The sequence below is a fragment of the Chrysemys picta genome, chromosome 5 (assembly GCF_011386835.1).
Source record: "Chrysemys picta bellii isolate R12L10 chromosome 5, ASM1138683v2, whole genome shotgun sequence".
Classification (NCBI taxonomy): Eukaryota; Metazoa; Chordata; order Testudines; family Emydidae; genus Chrysemys; species Chrysemys picta.
The window spans coordinates 86,905,560-86,925,799 of NC_088795.1; the positions used below are offsets into that span (position 1 = coordinate 86,905,560).

At 40.5% G+C, this 20,240-nt stretch overlaps 1 protein-coding gene across 2 annotated transcripts in view; it reads right to left on the reverse strand.

Annotated features, from left to right (window-relative positions):
- ZDHHC2 (zinc finger DHHC-type palmitoyltransferase 2) overlaps nt 1-20,240 on the reverse strand; it is a 68,249-nt gene that overhangs the window by 30,513 nt on the left and 17,496 nt on the right. For both annotated transcript variants that reach the window (XM_065598022.1, XM_005282082.5), the window contains exons 2-5: nt 17,123-17,149; nt 7,225-7,319; nt 1,915-2,035; nt 689-758 (exon numbers count right to left, since the gene is read on the reverse strand). In XM_065598022.1, the coding sequence (XP_065454094.1) occupies nt 689-758; nt 1,915-2,035; nt 7,225-7,319; nt 17,123-17,144 (308 nt within the window). In that variant the 5' untranslated portion in view covers nt 17,145-17,149. The remainder of the gene's footprint in view (nt 1-688; nt 759-1,914; nt 2,036-7,224; nt 7,320-17,122; nt 17,150-20,240) is intronic.

Sequence of the window (20,240 nt, forward strand, 5' to 3'; positions counted from 1 at the left end):
CATTGAATTCCAATTTCCATGCAAAGGCAGCTTGACACATATCACAAGTTAAAAAAAAACCTCATAAAACAAGAAATGGCTCATTTGCTATTTTCTGACAATCAAAAAAATAAAAATCTGAATAAATGTATATTAAGCTATATAATTGCTTAAATAAATGTATACGGATATAGTATATCCTACAAGTTAGCAAAAAAGAGTATCAAATGGATAATAAAAGCTATATTTAGTTACAAAACAACAGGTTTTAATGGTTACTAGTGAGAAAAGTACCTCTCTTTAGAAAAATAACTAAAAAGTACAGATGTAATACAATATTAAAATTAATTATTTAAATCAAGGTTTCCTGCTTGCTGATTTAGATCATGATTAAAACTGGTACTTTTAATCACTGATTTAAATCACACCTCCCTGAACTCACCCAAGAAATTGTCCAATAAAAAACAAAAAGAGAAAAGTAAACATTCTTGATATTTGTAAAGAAAATTAAAAGCAGAAACAAACCTTTAAAAATACCTTTCAGAGTCTCTTTGTAACAAAACACCAAATTTTTTTGTAATAAATAAGAAAGTAGCAAAAATGTATTGCTTAGTTCTTTACCATTTAGCAGAGGCATTTTTTTATAATTATTTTCTTTTGCATTAACAAGATTTAACAATTATTATTAAACATTAAAAATTGTTCTTACTTGTCACACACGGAACAGTGATGGCAGCGGTCTGGTTTTACAAGTTGGCATCTGTCACAGTATCTGATTGCTGAGAAGAAAAAATATCCATGTAATATTAGATCTAACATAAGGTTATGCACATTTTAACATCGTTAGACCCACTCCAAAATAAATATTTATATCAGATCCTGAATTCCCTGAAACTTCCAATAAAGTGATTCAATTTGAATTTAGTGAGAGTTGCAAGTGTTCAGCACCTCACATAAAGGCTGGCTCAGAGCTAATAATCAAGTGCACTTTGAATTTTTAATACACATGAGAAATATTGCAACAAATTGCACTCTGGATTATTTATTAAAGCTTTTCACCGAGGCTATTTTTCAAATGAAGAAAAGTCAGCATTGCAAAACCTAAAAATACAGTAAAAGGCTATGTAACATGATTAGTAATTAATAAATAAATTCACATTAATTCTAAGAAGCCATTTTAGGAGTTTATGCTAATAATAGATTTTATTTTGTATATTGCCTTTAGGTTTTGCTTACTTTGCAGACATGCATAATCTGAAACTAATGACACTGATGATACAATGTAAGGCCTTTGTTTAGTTTTCAGATTTGGCGTTTGCTCTTGTTCATATTTCTTCATCACTGTAGTGGACGTGCATAGGTGCCACAATAGTAGGTGCCATAGACAATTTGATATTAATATTTACCTTTTCAGGAATGAAAAATAAAAGTCAAATTACGTAACCTTAAAATATATATTTCACCTTCTTGTAGTGTTTGTTAATACTGCAAGCTATCAAATAACTACAGGTAAACTAGTGCTGCTTTTGAAACCAGTCTTGACACTAGTTAGGATTTTAATAGTATTAGAGTGTTTTCAATCAGTCTTCAGTTACAAATTGTGGGTGTGTATAAAGCAAAATAGAAAAATCAGATTAACTTTGACTAATATTTGAGTATTAACATTTTTTATGTTGTTAGTGTCTTGTTAATTCTATTACCATAATTACTCATTATTACATAGAATCTGCATTTGCAGTATGTTAAATAATGTATTTCTACTAAATAATAATAATAAATAATAATAATAGGCATCATTCTTAGGTCAGTTTTTTCTTTTAAGCTTTGAAAGACAATTCATTTTTTTAAAACAATATCTAAAAATCTCACTTCCTACTGACAGTGAAATGTACCAAGACACATGTCTCATTGATCACAGAAACCAACAGCATTTACCTCCAGACATTGTCCTTGTATAGATAGGAAGGTCCTTGGCTGCTCGCCTAAAAATTTCTTGCTGGGTTTCACCTCTAGGCTCCCTTTCCAGCAGTTCTTTGTCTGCATATGACAGATGGAACTGGAAAATAATGTAATTTTTAATTACTAATGCCTAGAAAATTACATCTTTATGGACTTTTACTCTGACTAAAGGAAAAGGTATTCGTTAAATAATGATAGTGTATGGGTAAAATACTGTAGCAAACAACCCACTGTTCCCAAGACACACAAATTCAAGTTTTGGTGTTTTTTTATTTCTCTTCTTAATCAAAAGCAATTTAAAACATTTCCTAATTCCACTGTGTATCAACCTAATATTGATTGCTCTCCTTAAGGTAAAACAGCAACTCCAAATGTTTAAAATTAAGCAAGATTAATTGATATATCCTTAGACCATTTGGTTACCATTCTCTCTACAAGTTTCAAAGACGACTACGTCAAAACGTATTAATGAACTGTTAATGCATGTCAGCAGGGTCCACACAGTTCATCCGCAGCAGGCTAATGCAGAGTAGATTTAAATTCACATCCCAACTTGACACAAACTAAGTGTTCCTTTAGACAAGCCCAAAGTCCACCCCTGTGATACAGAATAAATCCAACTGGCTACTGAACAGAAGTTAGTTACTTTAGTTTTTCAATGTCATAAGCGGGGGCAAAGAAAATATAATATGCAATAGGTAGGAAAGCAGGAAGGGGAATTGTGTTAAGGAATCATACTTAGCAAAGTCAACAAATTAGTGCACACTATGCAATGTCAATTTTCTCCCTTAACACACCTGGCAGACTACTCAAGCAGCACAGAAAGAACATACAAGGGAGTTATGGCTATTTTAACCTTATAAAGGAATAGGAGCAGTATTACAGTAGAACCTCAGAGTTATGAACAACTACACACCTCATTTGGAACTGGAAGTATGCAATCAGGCAGCAGCAGAGACAAAAAAGGACAAATACAGTACAGTACTGTGTTAAATGTAAACTACTAAAAAATAAAGGGAAAGTTTTTAAAAAAAAGCTTTGACGAGGTAAAGAAACTGCTTCTGGGCTTGTTTCATTCAAATTAAGATGGTTAAAAACAGCATTTTTCTTCTGCATAGTAAAGTTTCAAGCTGTATTAAGTCAATGTTCAGTTGTAAACTTTTGAAAGCACAACCATAACATTTTGTTCAAAATTATGAACATTTCAGAGTTACGAACAATCTCCATTCCCAAGGTTTTCATAACTCTGAGGTACTACTGTACATCATTTTATGCTTACATAGAATCCAGAGTATTTTGTAGCACTAAATTACTTGTAATTAAAGGAATGATGTCCAGTAGACCTGTCCTTTAGCATCTGTTTCTACACTACTGAACAAGGATGTTGTTGCATAATGTCGCTGACAATGAAGTTCAAAAGCACTACTGGAACAGTAGACATTGCCTTCTAATACCTAAACTTGCTGCATTTAATCCGATAGTCCATTTTAAACTCTAACAACATGAAATAGTTGCTTTCCACCCCAGGTTTAATTAATGATTTATCATATGATTAGCACTCAGTAGCAGCCTTTTCTCAACATCTTTTATTGAAATTCGTCTATAAGAATTTGACTGGATCCCTCTTCTAATTATTCCTATATAGTCGTCATGCACAACCTGACACTCCAAAAGAGTATAATTATAAAAATCATAGCATGTAAATACCAAATGAAAAATAGATTAACTGAATTTTTTTTTAATATTTCCCCACAAAAAGATACAACAAATGTTGCTAAATTAAGCTCAACAGAAGTCACTGATGACTGTATTGTTGCAGAATGTTTCTCTAAATAAACAGTTCAATTCCGCAATGATTTTTCATGATAAATTATTTGTAAAAGTGTTCATAGTTCCCAAGTTTAAAAAAAAAAAAAGGGGGGGGGGGGAAGAGGACATTTGAAAAAGCCCAACGTTAACCCTGGAAATCACAAGTTAAGGTTACATAAGCAATTCAGCATCAAACTTACTATCCAATTCTTGTGCATAAACCAGTGAAAAGCAAATGGTTTATACTTTTTGAAAAAAGGCTCATGAGTGCTTGCCACTTGAAATTTTTCCTCTTACATGTCTGAACATTTTCTTCTTCTTAATCATAAAACTTTTCATAGTAATAGCTCTTTGCTATGAAATGGTAGTGGGGTTTGTGGAGAGTAGGATGGTTAAAATATGATTTACAAAAGGACTCTTAATTGACCTGCAATTATGGAGGTCACATGACAAGCACATCCATAACGTATTTACCTACGTGTATTGGATGCTGCTCTCACTACTTCCCCCTGTATAACTTATGTCATTTAATTATCTTGAGTATTTTTTCTGGGTGGTGGTGAGGGGAATATGGGAGCCAAAGTTGTGGGTTTGAGGTAGGAGCATAGAATCATAGAAGATTAGGGTTGGAAGAGACCTCAGGGGGTCATCTAGTCCAATCCCCTGCTCAAAGCAGGACCAACACCAACTAAATCATCCCAACCAGGGCTTTGTCAAGACGGGCCTTACAAACCTCTAAGGATGGAGATTCCACCACCTCTCTAGGTAACACATTCCAGTGCTTCACCACCCTCCTACTGAAATAGTGTTTCCTAATATCTAACCTAGACCTCCCCCACTGAAACTTGAGACCATTGCTTCTTGTTCTGTCATCTGCCACCACTGAGAACAGCCTAGCTCCATCCTCTTTGGAACCCCGCTTCAGGTAGTTGAAGGCTGCTATCAAGTCCCCCCTCACTCTTCTCTTCTGCACACTATATAAATGGATTCCTTGAGGACCTGCTCCATGATTTTGCCAGAGACTGAAGTGAGGCTGACCGGTCTGTAGTTCCCCTGGTTCTCCTTCTTCCCTTTTTAAAATATGGGCACTATATTTGCCTTTTTCCAATCATCTGGGATCTCCCCCGATCACCATGAATTTTCAAAGATAATGGCCAATGGCTCTGCAATCACATCAGCCAACTCCCTCAGCACCTTTGGATGCAGTTCTGGACCCATGGACTTGTGCATGTCCAGCTTTTCTAAATAGTCCTTGACCTGTTCTTTCACCACTAAGGGTTGCTCACCTCCTCCCCATACTGTGTTGCCCAGTGCAGCGGCTGCAAGCTGACCATGTCTGTGAAGACCGAGGCAAAAAAAGCATTGAGTAGTTCAGCTTTTTCCACATCATGTGTCACTAGTTTGCCTCCCCCATTCAGTAAGGGTCCCACACTTTCCCTAACCTTCTTGTTGCTAACATACATGTAGCAACTCTTCACATCCCTTGCTAGCTGCAACTCCAATTGTGCCTCGGCCTTCCTGATTACACCCCGGCATGCTCAAGCAATATTTTTATACTCCTCCCTAGTCATCTATCCAAGTTTCCACTTCTTGTAAGCTTTCTTTTTGAGTTTAAGCTCACCGAAGATTTCACTGTTAAGCTAATCTGGTCGCCTGTCATATTTGCTATTCTTTCTGCACATCGGGATGGTTTGTTCCTGTGCCCTCAATAAGGCTTTTTTAAAATACAGCCAGATCTCCTGAATTCCTTTCCCCCTCCTATTAGCAGCACTAATGCAGTGGACATCTGGAGCTCAGGACAGAGGCGGAGGAGTAACATAGGTCTCCACATCCATCCCAGCCCTGAAGACAATTTTGGCTAGTTAAGCATGGCCAGTTTATTTAGCTTACTTGCGGGGTGAGGGCCAATGGAGGAGGGTGGGGTGTTGTGCAAGGCCCATGAGGGAATAAAGGAGTGTCCAAGAGGGCAGGGAGGCAGAAGGTTGCAGCTGTTTTGGTTGACTAATAGAGATGGTTTACTTTCATACACCAAATATAATGAAGGGGATTCCATTTAAAAAATGACATCTACATTGTTAGTTATTCACCTTTTTAAAAAGCTCCATGACTTTACAAGTCTATGCTCAATGTAGGCCAAAGTACATGTGCCAATTTGGAAGTTTAAAAGTGAACCCTGTGGCGGAGGCAGCGGAGATTAAGAACATTTTCTGAAGCTCTGCATGATTTTTTCAAGCTGTTAAGTTTTGATTAACTTGGATATGGAAACTACTGCAGAGCCATGAAACTTTTCTAGATGAAAAATTATCCTTCTCTTTTACATTATCCAGAAAATTTCAACCAGTTTGCTTTCTGTGATCAAACAGATGAGGATGAGGGAAACAAAATAAAAACTCTTAATGCAACCTCAACTATGGAGGCATGGTAGTGAGTCCATAGTATGGTAACTGGATAAATTAGACAGGAAAACGTACTTCTTGCTTATGTAGTGAATACTTTAAAGAGCAACAGATAACTATTCTTCAAAATTAGGGCCAAATCCTGCCTGTTTTACTCACACACGTAGTTCCAATGATTGTAGTGCATAAGAGAAGCATAATTTTGTCTTCTAGTTTTTCCAGTTCCCAGTGTGAAAGTTCCATATGCTTCAAAGAATGGTACCTAGAGAGTAAACCTGATTCAAGAGGCAACATGTACTATTCTTGGAGCTTATTAGGATGAATCCAGCATTCTGCTCCATCTTCCTCATACTCCTCCAGACAAGTGGATCCTGCCTATCCCTCTGTAGTATTATAACTAGACATTAGAATTTATATTTAACTGATTAGCTGAGTCAACTGTAGCTGGACTTACAGTATGAACATCCTAGATCTTACCTGAGCAAAGACTAATTGGGATTCTCAAAGTCTGTAGGCAGCTGTTCTACAAGGTGACCCACAAGTGAGCCTCTCTCTGCCTGAGCCAGTAGGGGGTGTCCACTTTAGAAGTCCCTCTTACCCCTTCGTGCAATGACAGCATGAGGACTTGATTGTGTATGTTCAGAAACCAGTACTTTTTGAATGGTAGGCAAAAGTGATTTTTCAGAATATAACTTTCACTAGGACAATAGGACATCTGAACTAAGGCGAGAACTTAAAACACTCCATCTCAAATACATTTGCAAAAAATTATATATTTATGTGCAGTACTTCCCAAAGAGTGGACATCTCCCTAACAAAAACATTTTTATTTTATTGTCTTCTGTTAGCACACAAACGTTTGCTACATTTAATTTCTTTCCCATAATATATCAAAGCACCAACATGATGGTAACAATCACTTATCACTACCAGCCAGGGCCACATTAGAACTGGTGACCTTCAGGTATACAAGTGTAAAGTTATCCAGCCTCCGAAATGTCACTTGACCACTTAAAATCACCTGAAAACTGCATATATCAGAAACGAACATAAATGTAATTTGTCCCAAATCTCAACTTACTTCTTTTGAAGGATTCATTGGTAATGTAAAGATTGTTTTCCAGTAAGACCAGACAAACAGCATGAAAAATAGGTGATAGGCAATCAGGCACACAACTAAAATTAGAGAGGGATGTAATTAATATATTATACAGAACAGAACAGAACAACAACAGCATACTAATTACATTATATAAGCAAACTATCAGCATCATTAAGGCTGTAAGAAAATCATGTGCCACAATTTTGTTGCAGAAACTGCAACTTTTAACACACACTACAACTTTTAATAGTTTCTGCAAATGTTAGTGGAATTGTGACCCTATGTGCCATGTTGCAATGCTAATTTGGCCTGGCTGCCCATGCAGCAGGTAGGCCAAATCCCAAACTTGGCACACAGGGTTGCAATGCCAATGATTCAGATTTGGTCCAGCCATCTCTCCATCCTGGTTGCCTTTGATCGACAAGTGCAACACATGGCATCTCTTCTGTCCTGCTGCCCTACTTTGGAAGGTACGCTGCATTTCTGCACCACAACTTAAACTATGCCTGCAACTTTTGAAGAAGAAAAAATAATCTTTTTTTTTTTAAACAGCCTTAAGCATACAGGTATACACAAATATATCAGTTTAATACAGTGTAATGATATTGGTAAACAAGATGTTGCAGTGAAACCTTAAACAAAAATTTACTGTTGTAAAAAATTAACTATAAACATTAAACTGAATTAAGGTAGTAAAACCCTAATCAGTAAAAGCAAAAAACACAAAGTACTTCTAGTATTTTCCTGGATGCATTGGGTAAACTTAATCGATCCTTCCCTCCCTTTCAGTATTATGAGCCATATGTGAAATCGTTAGCTGTGCAAGAAAGAGAATAAAACGACCTAAACTTTATGCTGCACAGGCTATGAGAATCTTTCAGATACTGTACATGGATACATTTGGATTTGAATATTAGCCTTAATGTGTACTAGTTATTTGTTTATGGTAGTTTTGTTGTTACACAGTCCAAATGCAGGTTTTTAAATGGTCAAAACAGTTTATTCTTTAGATCCATTGTGATGTGTTATTGTCGCTCTTAATAGTACAATCAAGATTTACTGTGTTGTGGTATTTTGTCACATTCTCTATTCTTACAATGAGAACTATGTCAGCAAATCTGTCTTAAGTAGATGGTGAAATTTTTTGAACACCACTCACTGTACGTCCAATAATTGTTCAGTATTCTTGATATCCCTCACGTTAACATATAGCATAGTCACTGTAATGAAGGACAAAGCCAAACTCTAGTGCCCACTCCAAGTAGCCTGACCAGATACAAGGAAGATGTGCAGAAAAGAAGAATCCATCCCATTCCTCCAGGCTGCAGCATGCTATACAGCTGCTGCACGCGGCGCTTACACATACCCTATATGATGAACTGGAGAGAGGATCTTCTCCCTCTGAGGGGGGGCTACAGCAGAATCTCCTCTCTTCCAGCAGGCTTGGGTGGGGGGCAGCTTTTCACCACCCCCGACCCCTCCCAGGCCAGATGCTACTGGGCCCTTTAGGTCCCTCCTATGAAAACAGCTTTGGATTGCGAGGGAGAGAGGGACACAGCACCCTGTAGCAGCTCTGATTGGTTATTCTGCCCCACGAGGTACTCAAGCGGGGTGAGCAGCCAATCAAAGGGCTCAAATTCACTAGTGGTCTGGAGCGTGTCTCATCATTGTGAGATTGGCATGATTTTGACTAGGGCTGAAGCCATTGTGAAAAAGTTGAGGGAGTTGGCAACACTTGCCAAGTAGTACGCCAGATTACTCAGTGCTAATAACGTTTCCATAATGCACACATGCAAGAAGGCAGAGTAAAAGTTGTAGCAGCAATTTCAGTTCTGAATTTCCCCACTTTCGTGAGTTCAAAATATCAAAAGTAATAGTGGAATAATGTAGCTGAAACTGAATTTTTGTTAAAGTTAAAGACAAGCAGAAACTCTTTAAAAATGTATTCTCAGTTCACATGCCAGTCATAAGTTAACTTATTTGTAAAAACAAAAACCTGAATCAAACCATACTGTATGGTACTTTGCTAAACAGGACAAACTGGAGTCTGATGACTGGCTTTGGCAAAAAGTAAGTCTATTCTTCAGATCAGTCAGAAGATCACAGGTCAATAGCAAGCAAATATCACTTTATTACATCAACATCTGCACTGGTCACTTTATTTGATAGCTTTAATCATTTGTCAGAACAATTTGTATTTACTCTATAATACATATTGCCTCAAGGTCAATATCTGCTATTTTGAAAATAAGTAATATGATGAGGGTACAAAACATGGATAAGAAAGCAAATATTGATTATATGACTCTCTCTGTACTATATCCTTTTGCTAATTTGTGAGTGTTATTCCCTGTACATTTTACCTCTACAATACTGGGAAATAGATCTCAATTTCATCTCCATTTTTAAGGAGGAAGGAACCACTATCCAGTGAAAGTTTTATTCCACTGACATACCAGATTCAATGCCTTGAGGTATGGAGTCTGGGAATTAGGTCTGGGATCAGAAAGGTCCCTGGAAATCTATGAAGTCTCACTGTGGAGCTAGGGTGGCCAGGGAAAGCCTGAAGAGTTTAGCAATTCTGTAGACTCACTAAACTGCAACTAAGGGAGAAACACTGGGCTGCTTAGGAGTTCTCTGGGGACTACGGGAGTTGAAACTGAGCTTCCTGTATTGTGCTCCAATAAAGTGACGCTGGCAGCTGCCACCTCTCCACTACTGACTGATATGGACATGGTAGCAGACAATACCCTAGTCCTGTGAAGAGTGACCAAGTAATTTGGTAATGGCACTTCATGGACAGATGCCACGGATTCCACAGTATTACATCTTTTTCTTTAGCCCCACAAAGTTCTTCTCCCTCCATTTGCTGGAATCAAAGGTGTATCATGCCAATGAGGGAAGATTCTAAAACATACCTCCCGGAGTGAGTGAGTGAGTGAGTGAGTGAAGAGAGAGTTCTGCCACTTTCTCCCTACATCTATGGGTGAAAGAGAATTAACTTATCCACAGGACAAGAGGGTGTACCACCAGCCTCTCTCATACAGGGACTGGCAGTGCTGCTGGAAAGCCTGCTACTGTGCAGGAAACTTTACACACCACATTTAACCTGCAGATGAGGTGCTGAAGAGTTTACCCCAGAGAACTACATCAGCATCCATGTCCAGCTGCCTTTGAGCAGATTCCAATGAGTCAACATTGTTCTGGGTGAAGGCAGTCTTGTGTCCAGAGTCATGGAAATGAAGGACAGCTGCACTTTCTTCCCTCATAAATGTGGCATGGGGATACAGGTAGGCTCATTTCCTGGAGTCTTCTCAACAGCCACAGATGATTTAAAAAAACATTCCCACCCTTTCCCTCTAAATTTTGTTTCCCTAAAGAGGAATGAGGAATAACAAAATTGGCTCAGGTGGTAAAAAAGAAAGAACAGATTCTCCTGGAATGGAACAGCTAGTGCTAATGAAGCCAAAAGCAGAAAATTGAGGGGAGTGTATAGGAAATGAAGAATCTGTTGGGATCAGTCTCTTAGTAGGTAAAAGTATCAGATATGGCTAAAAGCATCATTAACAATAATTTTAAAGATATGATTAATACCCTTAGTGTCTGAATTACCTCAAATTTGAACAAAAATGGTTCTCTGGCCACAGACTATTTATGCAAAATTTGAAGAGGAAATTACCATTTTGAGTATTTTACAGGTGGGAGCAAGGCTAAAATAGGGCTTATATTATAAATCAAGTGTCAGCCCTCATGAAGAAGCTATCACCTCTCCATACAAAAGGTTCTTAAAAGCCTGGCACTGCTCAGCACAAACATGTAAATTCTCTTGTCAAAATGAAAAACTCTCTTTTGCTCTTTTCAAAAGCAAGTGTCATCTTTTTCAAAAATGTTACATAATCCATTATACAAACGCATAATGGAAACAACATGAATAGAATACTCACCATTCATACTTTCAAGCAATCATTGATAATCAAAGAAAAAATGACCTGACCATCTTCATTGCTTTGTGTCAGGAGGAAAAGGGGGGATGGCCAGAATTAAGCCAAGCCTTAGCTAATGTGAACAGAGCAGATAACGGTAGAAGCATTAGGCAAGCACTGTTGATCAAAAAAATACACATCCTAGTTCACGAGGCTACATAATCCCTCCACAGTGACGTGACATGACAAAGAGTGATGGGTTATGACAGAATTAAACAGGACTTAACTGCAGTATATAATAAAGAACTATACAGTACTGCAGACCACTGACAGAGAAATTCACAATTAAAGTAATTAACAAGAGCTATTCAAACTGTTCTCCTTCATGGCACTGACACAGCACAAAATATTGCAGTGCACTTCATACCCAGTACAAGTTACTGTATAGAAAATGGGAAACATTCATGACACTACAGAACACACTTGGAAAAGGGGAAAATCCTTTTGCAGGGATGATTTTGAAAAACAATAAACCCATTAATTGACAACACAATATGCAAATCAGCATATTGTTTACTTTCCGTTATGATTTACAACAATATGATGACAGCACCACACACATTCATGGCACAGAATGATGATAAATCAGAGGACTTTTCTGGTGCAATATAAATATCAAAAACTGTAATTATAATTACACTCAAAAATACGTTAAAAGAACATTAAGGTTGAGAAGCGAAGCACTCAGAAGTTAGGAGCTGCCAGAATTAAGGTTGTCTGCATACCCTTCTACGTATGCATTACGATACACGCTTTAATTACGTGATCACATGCTGTTTTTCCCCCAAAGGACCCCTGCCTCACTCAGTACCCAGAACGAACAGTTTACTCAATGAATAGCTATTCAATGTTTTTTATTATCCTCATTTTACAAGAGGCCCTAGGCTTTATTTACTGCATACTAATCAAACCCCGTTCACAATACAAAATTAATACTTTTATCATTGGCTTTTCTATATCACTCATCACCAGCGGTGGCTCCAGGCACCAGCGCAGCAAGCGCGTGTCTGGGGCGGCAAGCTGCAGGGGCAGCCTGCTGGTCGATGTGAGGGTGGCAGTCAGGCAGCCTTCGGCGGTGTGCCTGCGGGAGGTCTGCTGGTCCCATGGTTTTGGCGGCAGGTAAGCCAAAGCCGCGGGACTGGCAGATCACCCGCAGAAACGCCGCTGAAATCCGCGTGACCGCAGACTGCCCTCAGGCATGCCGCTGGTGACCGATCGACTGACTGCCGTGCTTGGGGGGGCAAAAAACATAGAGCCGCCCCTGCTCGTCGCTATAGAATCCAAGTGCTTCACAAACACAGGGCCGGCTCTAGGCACCAGCGTTCCAAGCATGTGCTTGGGGTGGCACTTCTCAAGGGGTGGCATTCCGGCCCTATGGGGGCAGCTCTTTTTTTTTGTTGCTTCGGCGGCAGCAAAAAACCTGGAGCTGGCCCTGCACAAACACTAATGAATTGTCTATCACTGTGAGGTTAGGTTGGGGGGGCTATTACCTCATTTTACAGAGAGCGATCTGAGGCACAGAGGGATTAAGTCAAAAAAGTTTCTATTAATTTTGGGTGCCCAATTTGAGATGACAAGAACCTGTTTTTTCAGAGTACTTAGCATTATACAGCACTTTATATGTTCAAAGCACAACTCCCATTGACTGCATTTGCAACTGTGAGTGCTCAGTTCTTCTGCAAATCAGATCCCAGAGTATCAAGTTGGGCACCCAGAAAATGAGGCACACACACCTAGTGACCAGCTGTGGAAAGTTTGGTTTAAGTGACTTGCCCAGCATCTCTGTTGCAGAGGCTGGGACAGAATCCCATTTTCCAGGGCAGCATTCAACTGCACAACCATGAGACTACTTTCTCTTCCTACAATCTCAACTCATTCCCCACACACCTTCCAATTTCTGCAACAAATGAACCAGGGGTTCCTACAGAGAACAGCCTCTTTTACTACACAACCCTGTTTAATCCCCTAATAGGTCCATCCTGTGCACTGAATGAGGCAGGAGTTTTATGGAAAAAACAAACAAACAGTCTTATTTACATGATTTCATACTATCATAAGACATACACAAAAGGGGGCTAAATTAAGATTTCACAGGCAAACTTAATTCTGCATTTCCTAACTTTTCAGTGCTTGACTTTGCAACCTTAATGTTCCTTTAACGTAGTGATTTTGTGTCTCATTTCTTACATTATTAAAAAGGCAAAGTGAAAACAAATTCCATCACTTGGCATCATATTGATACTGACATGGATCATCAGCAGAGTTGGAACCTTTAGACCAGGGATGGGCAAACCTTTTGGCCTAAGGGCCATATCTGGGTATGGAAATTGTATGGCAGTCCATGAATGCTCACAAAATTGGGGCTGGGTGCAGGAGGGGGTGAGGGCTCTTGCTGGAGGTGCTGGCTCTGGGGTGGAGCCAGAAAACTCATAGACTTTCAGGTCAGAAGGGACCATTATGATCATCTAGTCTGACCCCCCTGCATGATGCAGGCCACAAAAGCTGACCCAACCCCTTTCCCTTGACTCTGCTGTTGAAGTCCCCAAATTCTGTGATTTAAAGACTTCAAGTCGCAGAGAATCCTCCAGCTAGCGGGAGTTCAGGGTGTGGGAGGGGTCTCCGGGCTGGAGCAGAGGATTAGGGCTCTGGCTGGAGGTGCAGGCTCTGGGGTGGGGCTGGGCGATGAGGGATTTGGGGTGTAGGAGGGTGCTCCCGGCTGGGAACAAGTGGTTTGGAGGTCAGGAGGGGGATCAGGGCTGGGGCAGGGACATGGGGGGGGGGGGGGAGAGAATGTGAGGGCTCCGTCGGAGGGTGCAGGCTTTGGGTGGAGCTGGTGATGAGGGGTTTGGGGTACAGGAGGGTGCTCTGGACTGGGACTGAGAGATTCGGAGGTGGATCAGGGTTGGGGTAGGGGGTCAGAGGTGCAGGCTCCGGGCAGCGCTTACCTCAAGCAGCAGCATATCCCCCCTCCAGCTCCTACGCGGAGATGTGGCCAGGTGGCTCTTCATACTGTCCCATCTGCAGGTGCCGCCCACAGCTCCCATTGGCCAGGAACTGCAGCCAATGGGAGCTGCGGGGGCGGTGCCTGCAGATGGGGCAGCGTGCAGAGCTCTCGGGCTGCCCCTAAACGTAGGAACCGGAGGGAGGACATGTCGCTGCTTCCGGGAGCCATGGCACGCACGCGCAGAGCATCCCCCAACCCCGCTCCCCGGTTGGAATGGGGCAAGCCCCAGATCCTGCACCCCAGAGGGAGCTCAAGGGCCGGATTAAATCAGCTGGTGGGCCAGATGTGGCCCATGGGCCATAGTCTGCCCACCCCTTCTTTAGGCTCACAGAACTTGTGGCAAAGGAGAAACTGATAGCAGTAGTAGGTTGTCATTCTCCATATGGACCAGCATTAGAAAGAATGAGGCACACACATGGACTGCAAAGGAACAGAGACACTCAGGAATCTTGAGTTCCATCCCAGTGTAACATGTTCTAGTGCAGGGGTTCTCAACCTTTTTCTTTGTGAGGCCCCCCCAACATGCTATAAAAACCTCCATGGCCCACTTGTGCCCAAGAACTGGTTTTCTGACCCATTCTGCCTTTATCCCCTCCCTCAGTCTCATGTTTTCCTCCCCAGCACCTCATCTGAGTCTCTGCTCCCACTGGGCTTCTCATCTCGGTTCCAGTCTCCTCGCCCATTCAATCCTAGTCTCCTTCTCTGGTCTCTACTTCCAAGTCCCTGAAATTTTTCAAAGGCTATAACTTGGCCAAATTTGCAGTTTTTCTAGGCACATCTCTGACACAAAAGCAATCCACCTGCCAAATTCTGGGCCTTGCTCCAAAGCGCGGAGGCACTAGAGTTTCTCAATGAAATAGTTGTAAGATTTTTTTAAATCAAAAATATGGGCAAAACGATGTATTTTTCTCTAATCTCATTCTCAGAAATGGCTGAACAATTTTTGCTGAAACTCTCCATAAACATTCAGCCTGAGGCAGACAGTCAGCACAGGAAATTTCATCCTGAGTGGTTAAAGCTTGCCAAAGTTATAAGCAACTGAAAACTGGGTTTTATGGGAAATATAGGCAGGACTACTAGTGCTGCTTATTATAGAAATGGGAATTTTGAGTGCCATATAGTGCACTACAAGGGAATTATTACAGAACCACCATCTGGTCTCTGCATGGAAGGGCAGGAAACTCCACTGGTATTATTGTTTCAAAATTCTCAGATCAGGTATGGGGAACTACGGATGTGTTTTAAGTTTACACACGTCAAAACGGATCATTAATGGAAATCATGAACTGCACAAAATTTGATTATTTTGAATTTCTTAACTTGACAAGTTTCAGAGGGGTAGCCGTGTTAGTCTGTATCAGCAAAAACAATGAGGAGTCCTTGTGGCACCTTAGAGACTAACAAATAAATTTGTTAGCATAAGCCCAAATAAATTTGTTAGTCTCTAAGGTGCCACAAGAACTCCTTGTTGTTTTAACTTGACAAAACTCACTCCTTCACTGAGAACCACATATGTGCCAACACAAAAACTACTGGAGTCACACAAGCACAAGAAAAAAACGGAACCATTACTTTTAAAAGGGTGCGGGGGGGGAGTGGGAGGGAGAGACTTGCATCCCTGAGCTACCCTGTACATTTTCCTAGATGCTACTTTAATAAACTTGAAAGTAATATAGCCTAGAGGGAGCAATTCTAGTGATGACTGAGAAGGCACTTTCATTCCAATCCTCTATTTTCAAGGGTTTATAATTCTGAAAAAAAAATCCTTCTAGCTGAAATTATTCATGCTTGTTCTCAGTCTTTTTCTGAAAAGTTTGAAGAAAGTATGTTCATCTGTTTATTTTGTGTGTGTGTGTGGGGGGGAGGATGGGGGGGGGTCATTTGGAAATTTCTAGATCTAATCCAGACTAGGCAAGTACTAAGCAAACAACATTGCTATTAGAGCTGGTTGACATTTTTCAAACAAATTTTCCTGTCAGACATGTGGTTTCATTGAAATTTCAACACAAGTTTTCAATTTTCCAATTGGAAGAATTGTTTGTTCGAATGGACATTTAGAAGCCTTTTTTTAATTTCACAAATGTTAATTTGAAATGACAAAATCTGTTTCAACAATTTGACTTGTTTAGTTTTTGATAAAAATGTTATAATTTCCAATCTGAAGTTTTTTGGATTTTTTTGTTTTGTAAATATTGCCATTATTTTGAGTTTATTCTGCTTCAGAATGGAATGCAATTTCAAAATGTCAACATTTCCCATTAGAGGTACTTGGAAAATGCAGGTTTCCTCTCTTTACCATGTAATGGCTATTTGGAACTCAAAGTAAAGGAAGTTTGATTATCAAAGTCCTCGCTGAACAGATGTCCACATAATAGAAACCACATCACACCTGATCTCTCTGCTGGCTGTCTCTACAGACATCAAATATTAAATAGGTGTACAGAATTAATTAACCTCATCCAACAGAAATAGATTTTTTTCTAGTCAAGTGAGTACTGGAAAAGCTTTCACTATTACTGCCTGTCTCCAGATGTACCTTTTGTTTCCACTAAAATTCACATATTTTAAAGTACTTCTTTTCAAAAGGGCCTCCTTAAACAGGACTATACAAATAAGGAAGGAAACAGACCTAGTACTACAAACTTGAGAAAACTAAAAATCACTATTTTTTAAAACCTTACTTCTTACAGATAAAACAGTGGTCCTAAAAACAATAGATTAGCTTTTTGTAAGTCAGATTCATGGATCCAGTTAATGTGATATACATGATTTTGCAATAAATTTGAGGTACAAGTCTGATTATTTTTAAATGATCAAAAGGCCTGCTTATTTTTCTTTTGTATTGCTCAGCTTCATGAAATGACAATATTGTTTAAGATATATATCTTACCTTTTTCTCCAATATTTGCCATAGATACTGCAAAAAAAGAAAAGAGAAATAAAATAAAAAACATGATTTGCTATTATTTGGAAACAGATAAAGTCCTAAATCAAATATTCCAAACATTGTTTACAATCGAAGGAATGTTGGGGAAACTAAACATCAAAACTTCAAGTTTGGACACACTGTATTTTTACACTGAATCATGCTTTTTTTAAAATGTGTTTATGGTGTTGTTTTTTTGTGATGATTAAATAAATTATCAACACCAAGCCAGAGCTGAGCAGTGGTGCTGGAACAATGTTTATAGTGGGGTGCTGAGAGTCATTGAACCAAACTTTAAACTCTGTATATAATGGAAACCACTTCAAGCCAGGGGGTGTGGCAGCCCCCCCAGCACCCCTAGTTCCAGCACCTATCGAGCTGAGATTAGAACTCGGACATTTTTGGCACACATTCCATTTCACTAGACCAGGGATCGGCAACCTTTGGCACACGGCCCGCCAGGGAAAGCTGCTGGTGGGCCTGGAGGGCTTGTTTACCTGTAACGTCTGCAGGTTTGGCCGATTGCAGCTCCCATTGGCCACCGTTCGCCGTCCCAGGCCAATGGGGGCTGCGGGAAGGGTGGCCAGCACATCCCTCTGCCCACGCCGCTCCCCACAGTCCCCATTGGCCTGGGACAGCGAACCGCAGCCAGTGGGAGCTCTGATCAGCCGAACCTGCAGACATTGCAGGTAAACAAACCGTCCAGGCGCACCAGGAGCTTTCCCTGGCGGGCCGCGGGCCAAAGGTTGCCGATCCCTGCACTAGACCATATTGCCTCTCCCATTAGGCAGAATTTCACATAAAACTGCCAACATTCCAGCACCATTGCCTTAATCAGTAATCCGTAAAGTTATGACGACAGCCTTCTGAGAGAATAAACAAGTGATCTAACAATAAGCAAATTGTTTTTACTCTGAATACTCTGAGTGTTATACAACAATACAGAAACTCACTACTGCCACTTGAAAAGGTTGGTTCTTTTAAAGCAGTCACTAGCTTCTTGATGTGCAGCTGGAGTGTAATACAGAGCAGATATCACTAAAAAGAATAAAGCCATTCCAGCAATTCCTCTAAAGGTGAAATGTAAAGCAAGGCACATTTACTGCTTGCTTATATTAAAATGGGCTCTATTTGTTCATTTATTTTTTAATTCCCTCCTCCCCATTCCAGCTTGCCTTGTTTGTTTTATCACTGGGAATATCAAGTCCTGACTTCCCTTTTTTTGATGAGGACTTTTGCAAGATTTTGGAGGACCAGAAGGATGACACTGCTAAAGGCTGCAATCAGAGATGAAACTACTACCAAGGTTAGGTTACAAGGAAAACTTCATGCACAAAGGCCATCTTTACAATAGACTTCTGTTCCTCAAATTTCCCTGCTGTTAGTGCCACTACTGGAAACACTAATGTGAACTCAGCACAGAGGGTCACCAGCATTTTAATCACTGCACTGTACTGATTTGTTCAGAGCAGGGTTACAGGATAAGGTGGTTAAGATATTGGTGCCCTATCTACAGTCCACTGTTGCTACCACTAGTGGAGCTCCCTCCCCTTCTAAGGGCTATATGCTTCAATGGAATCACCTATTGTAGTACCAGATTGACTTACCAACTCAAAGGAAAAGGCATAAACAGAGTCCTGCTCAACCTGATACAGAGCAGCAGCAAATTCCATGGCCTTCCACTCAATGTTCCTCCCTTGATTCATTCAAGACCCTGGAGATACCTAACCAAAGTATCCTGGCCAATCATAGTTATTGTTTCAGGCCACAGAGGGAGAGGCAGTTACTCTGGTAGCTGATACAATAAGGATTCTGAAGAGGAGCACTAGCATCTTGAATTGGACTCTCAATTTAACTGGCAGCGAATGTTAAGTGTAGTGTAGTAGTATGATGTGCTCTGACTGGTGGGCACACTTCGCATGTGGAATGCTAAAAGCGGCAGTAGCTCCACCTTTTGTTGACCTTCAGGATCAGCGTCCTGTGAAAACTACTGCAATAGTCTAACCTTAAGGTGACAAAAGCACAGATCACCATGGCTAATCACATCCTCAGTAGAAAGGGCACAGTCTCATCAGGTGAAGATGAAAACATTACTGACTACTTGGAAATCCACAGAAGAGTTGAAAAGGACAATAAAATAATGAAGGAACTGAAGAATATATCCAACTTATCAAATATGCATAGCCCAGCCACTGATTTCTCAAAATGCTGCTCTCTTCCAACCATCACCATCTCTATCTTGTCTATACTGAACCTTAGCCTGCCGTTTTTCCTCCACGCCCCTCTTTTAACCAAACATCAGAACAGCAGGGAGACCACACTGTCAGTTCTAGATAAGAGGACAGCTAGGTCTCATCAGCATATTGGTGGCACAACAATAGGTTCTCAATCGCCTTTACAAGTTAAGCGAGAGGGACTGGAAGATTGAGCTACATAGGACTCCAAAAAGGTAGGCATCCTTAGTGAAGAGGAGCAACTGCTATCACCACTCAGATCTTTCCCACAGCAATGCTCAAAGCTACCATAAAGACTTTCCCTACACCAGTCAGCAATAACTTCAGCAGGCAGCACTGCAATACACAGTCTAGCAGCATACAGGTCTGGGTGGGTGCTTTGGAACAGCAGCAGCAGCGTTTTCCATGCCTTTGTTACACACAAGAGTGAGAGATCAGCTAAAATCACCACTGCCTGTAGACAGTGGTGCCAGTATACAGTGCCATTGCTCTATACTTATAGTTCCATGCAACCAAGCAATTCCCTCATTTCCCTCACCCCGCCAGGCCATACTCACCCTGGCTGGTGCTGTGAGTGGCGCCATACACAAGCACTCTCAAGCAGAAGTGTCAATAGACATGTCTTGTTTAAAACTTTAGGGGAGAAAGGGAAGGGAATTCTGAATCTTAACTCTTGCTCTCTGTTGTGACTATACTGACAATGGTACTTCTGTGTGTTTTATCTGCCGCTGCTGCCATGGCACCCTTGAGCGGTTCCCCCTCCACACACACACACACACACACACACACACACACACACACAAACTCCTGAGCCAGACAAGCAGGAGAGAGAAAAGGACTTGGGATGA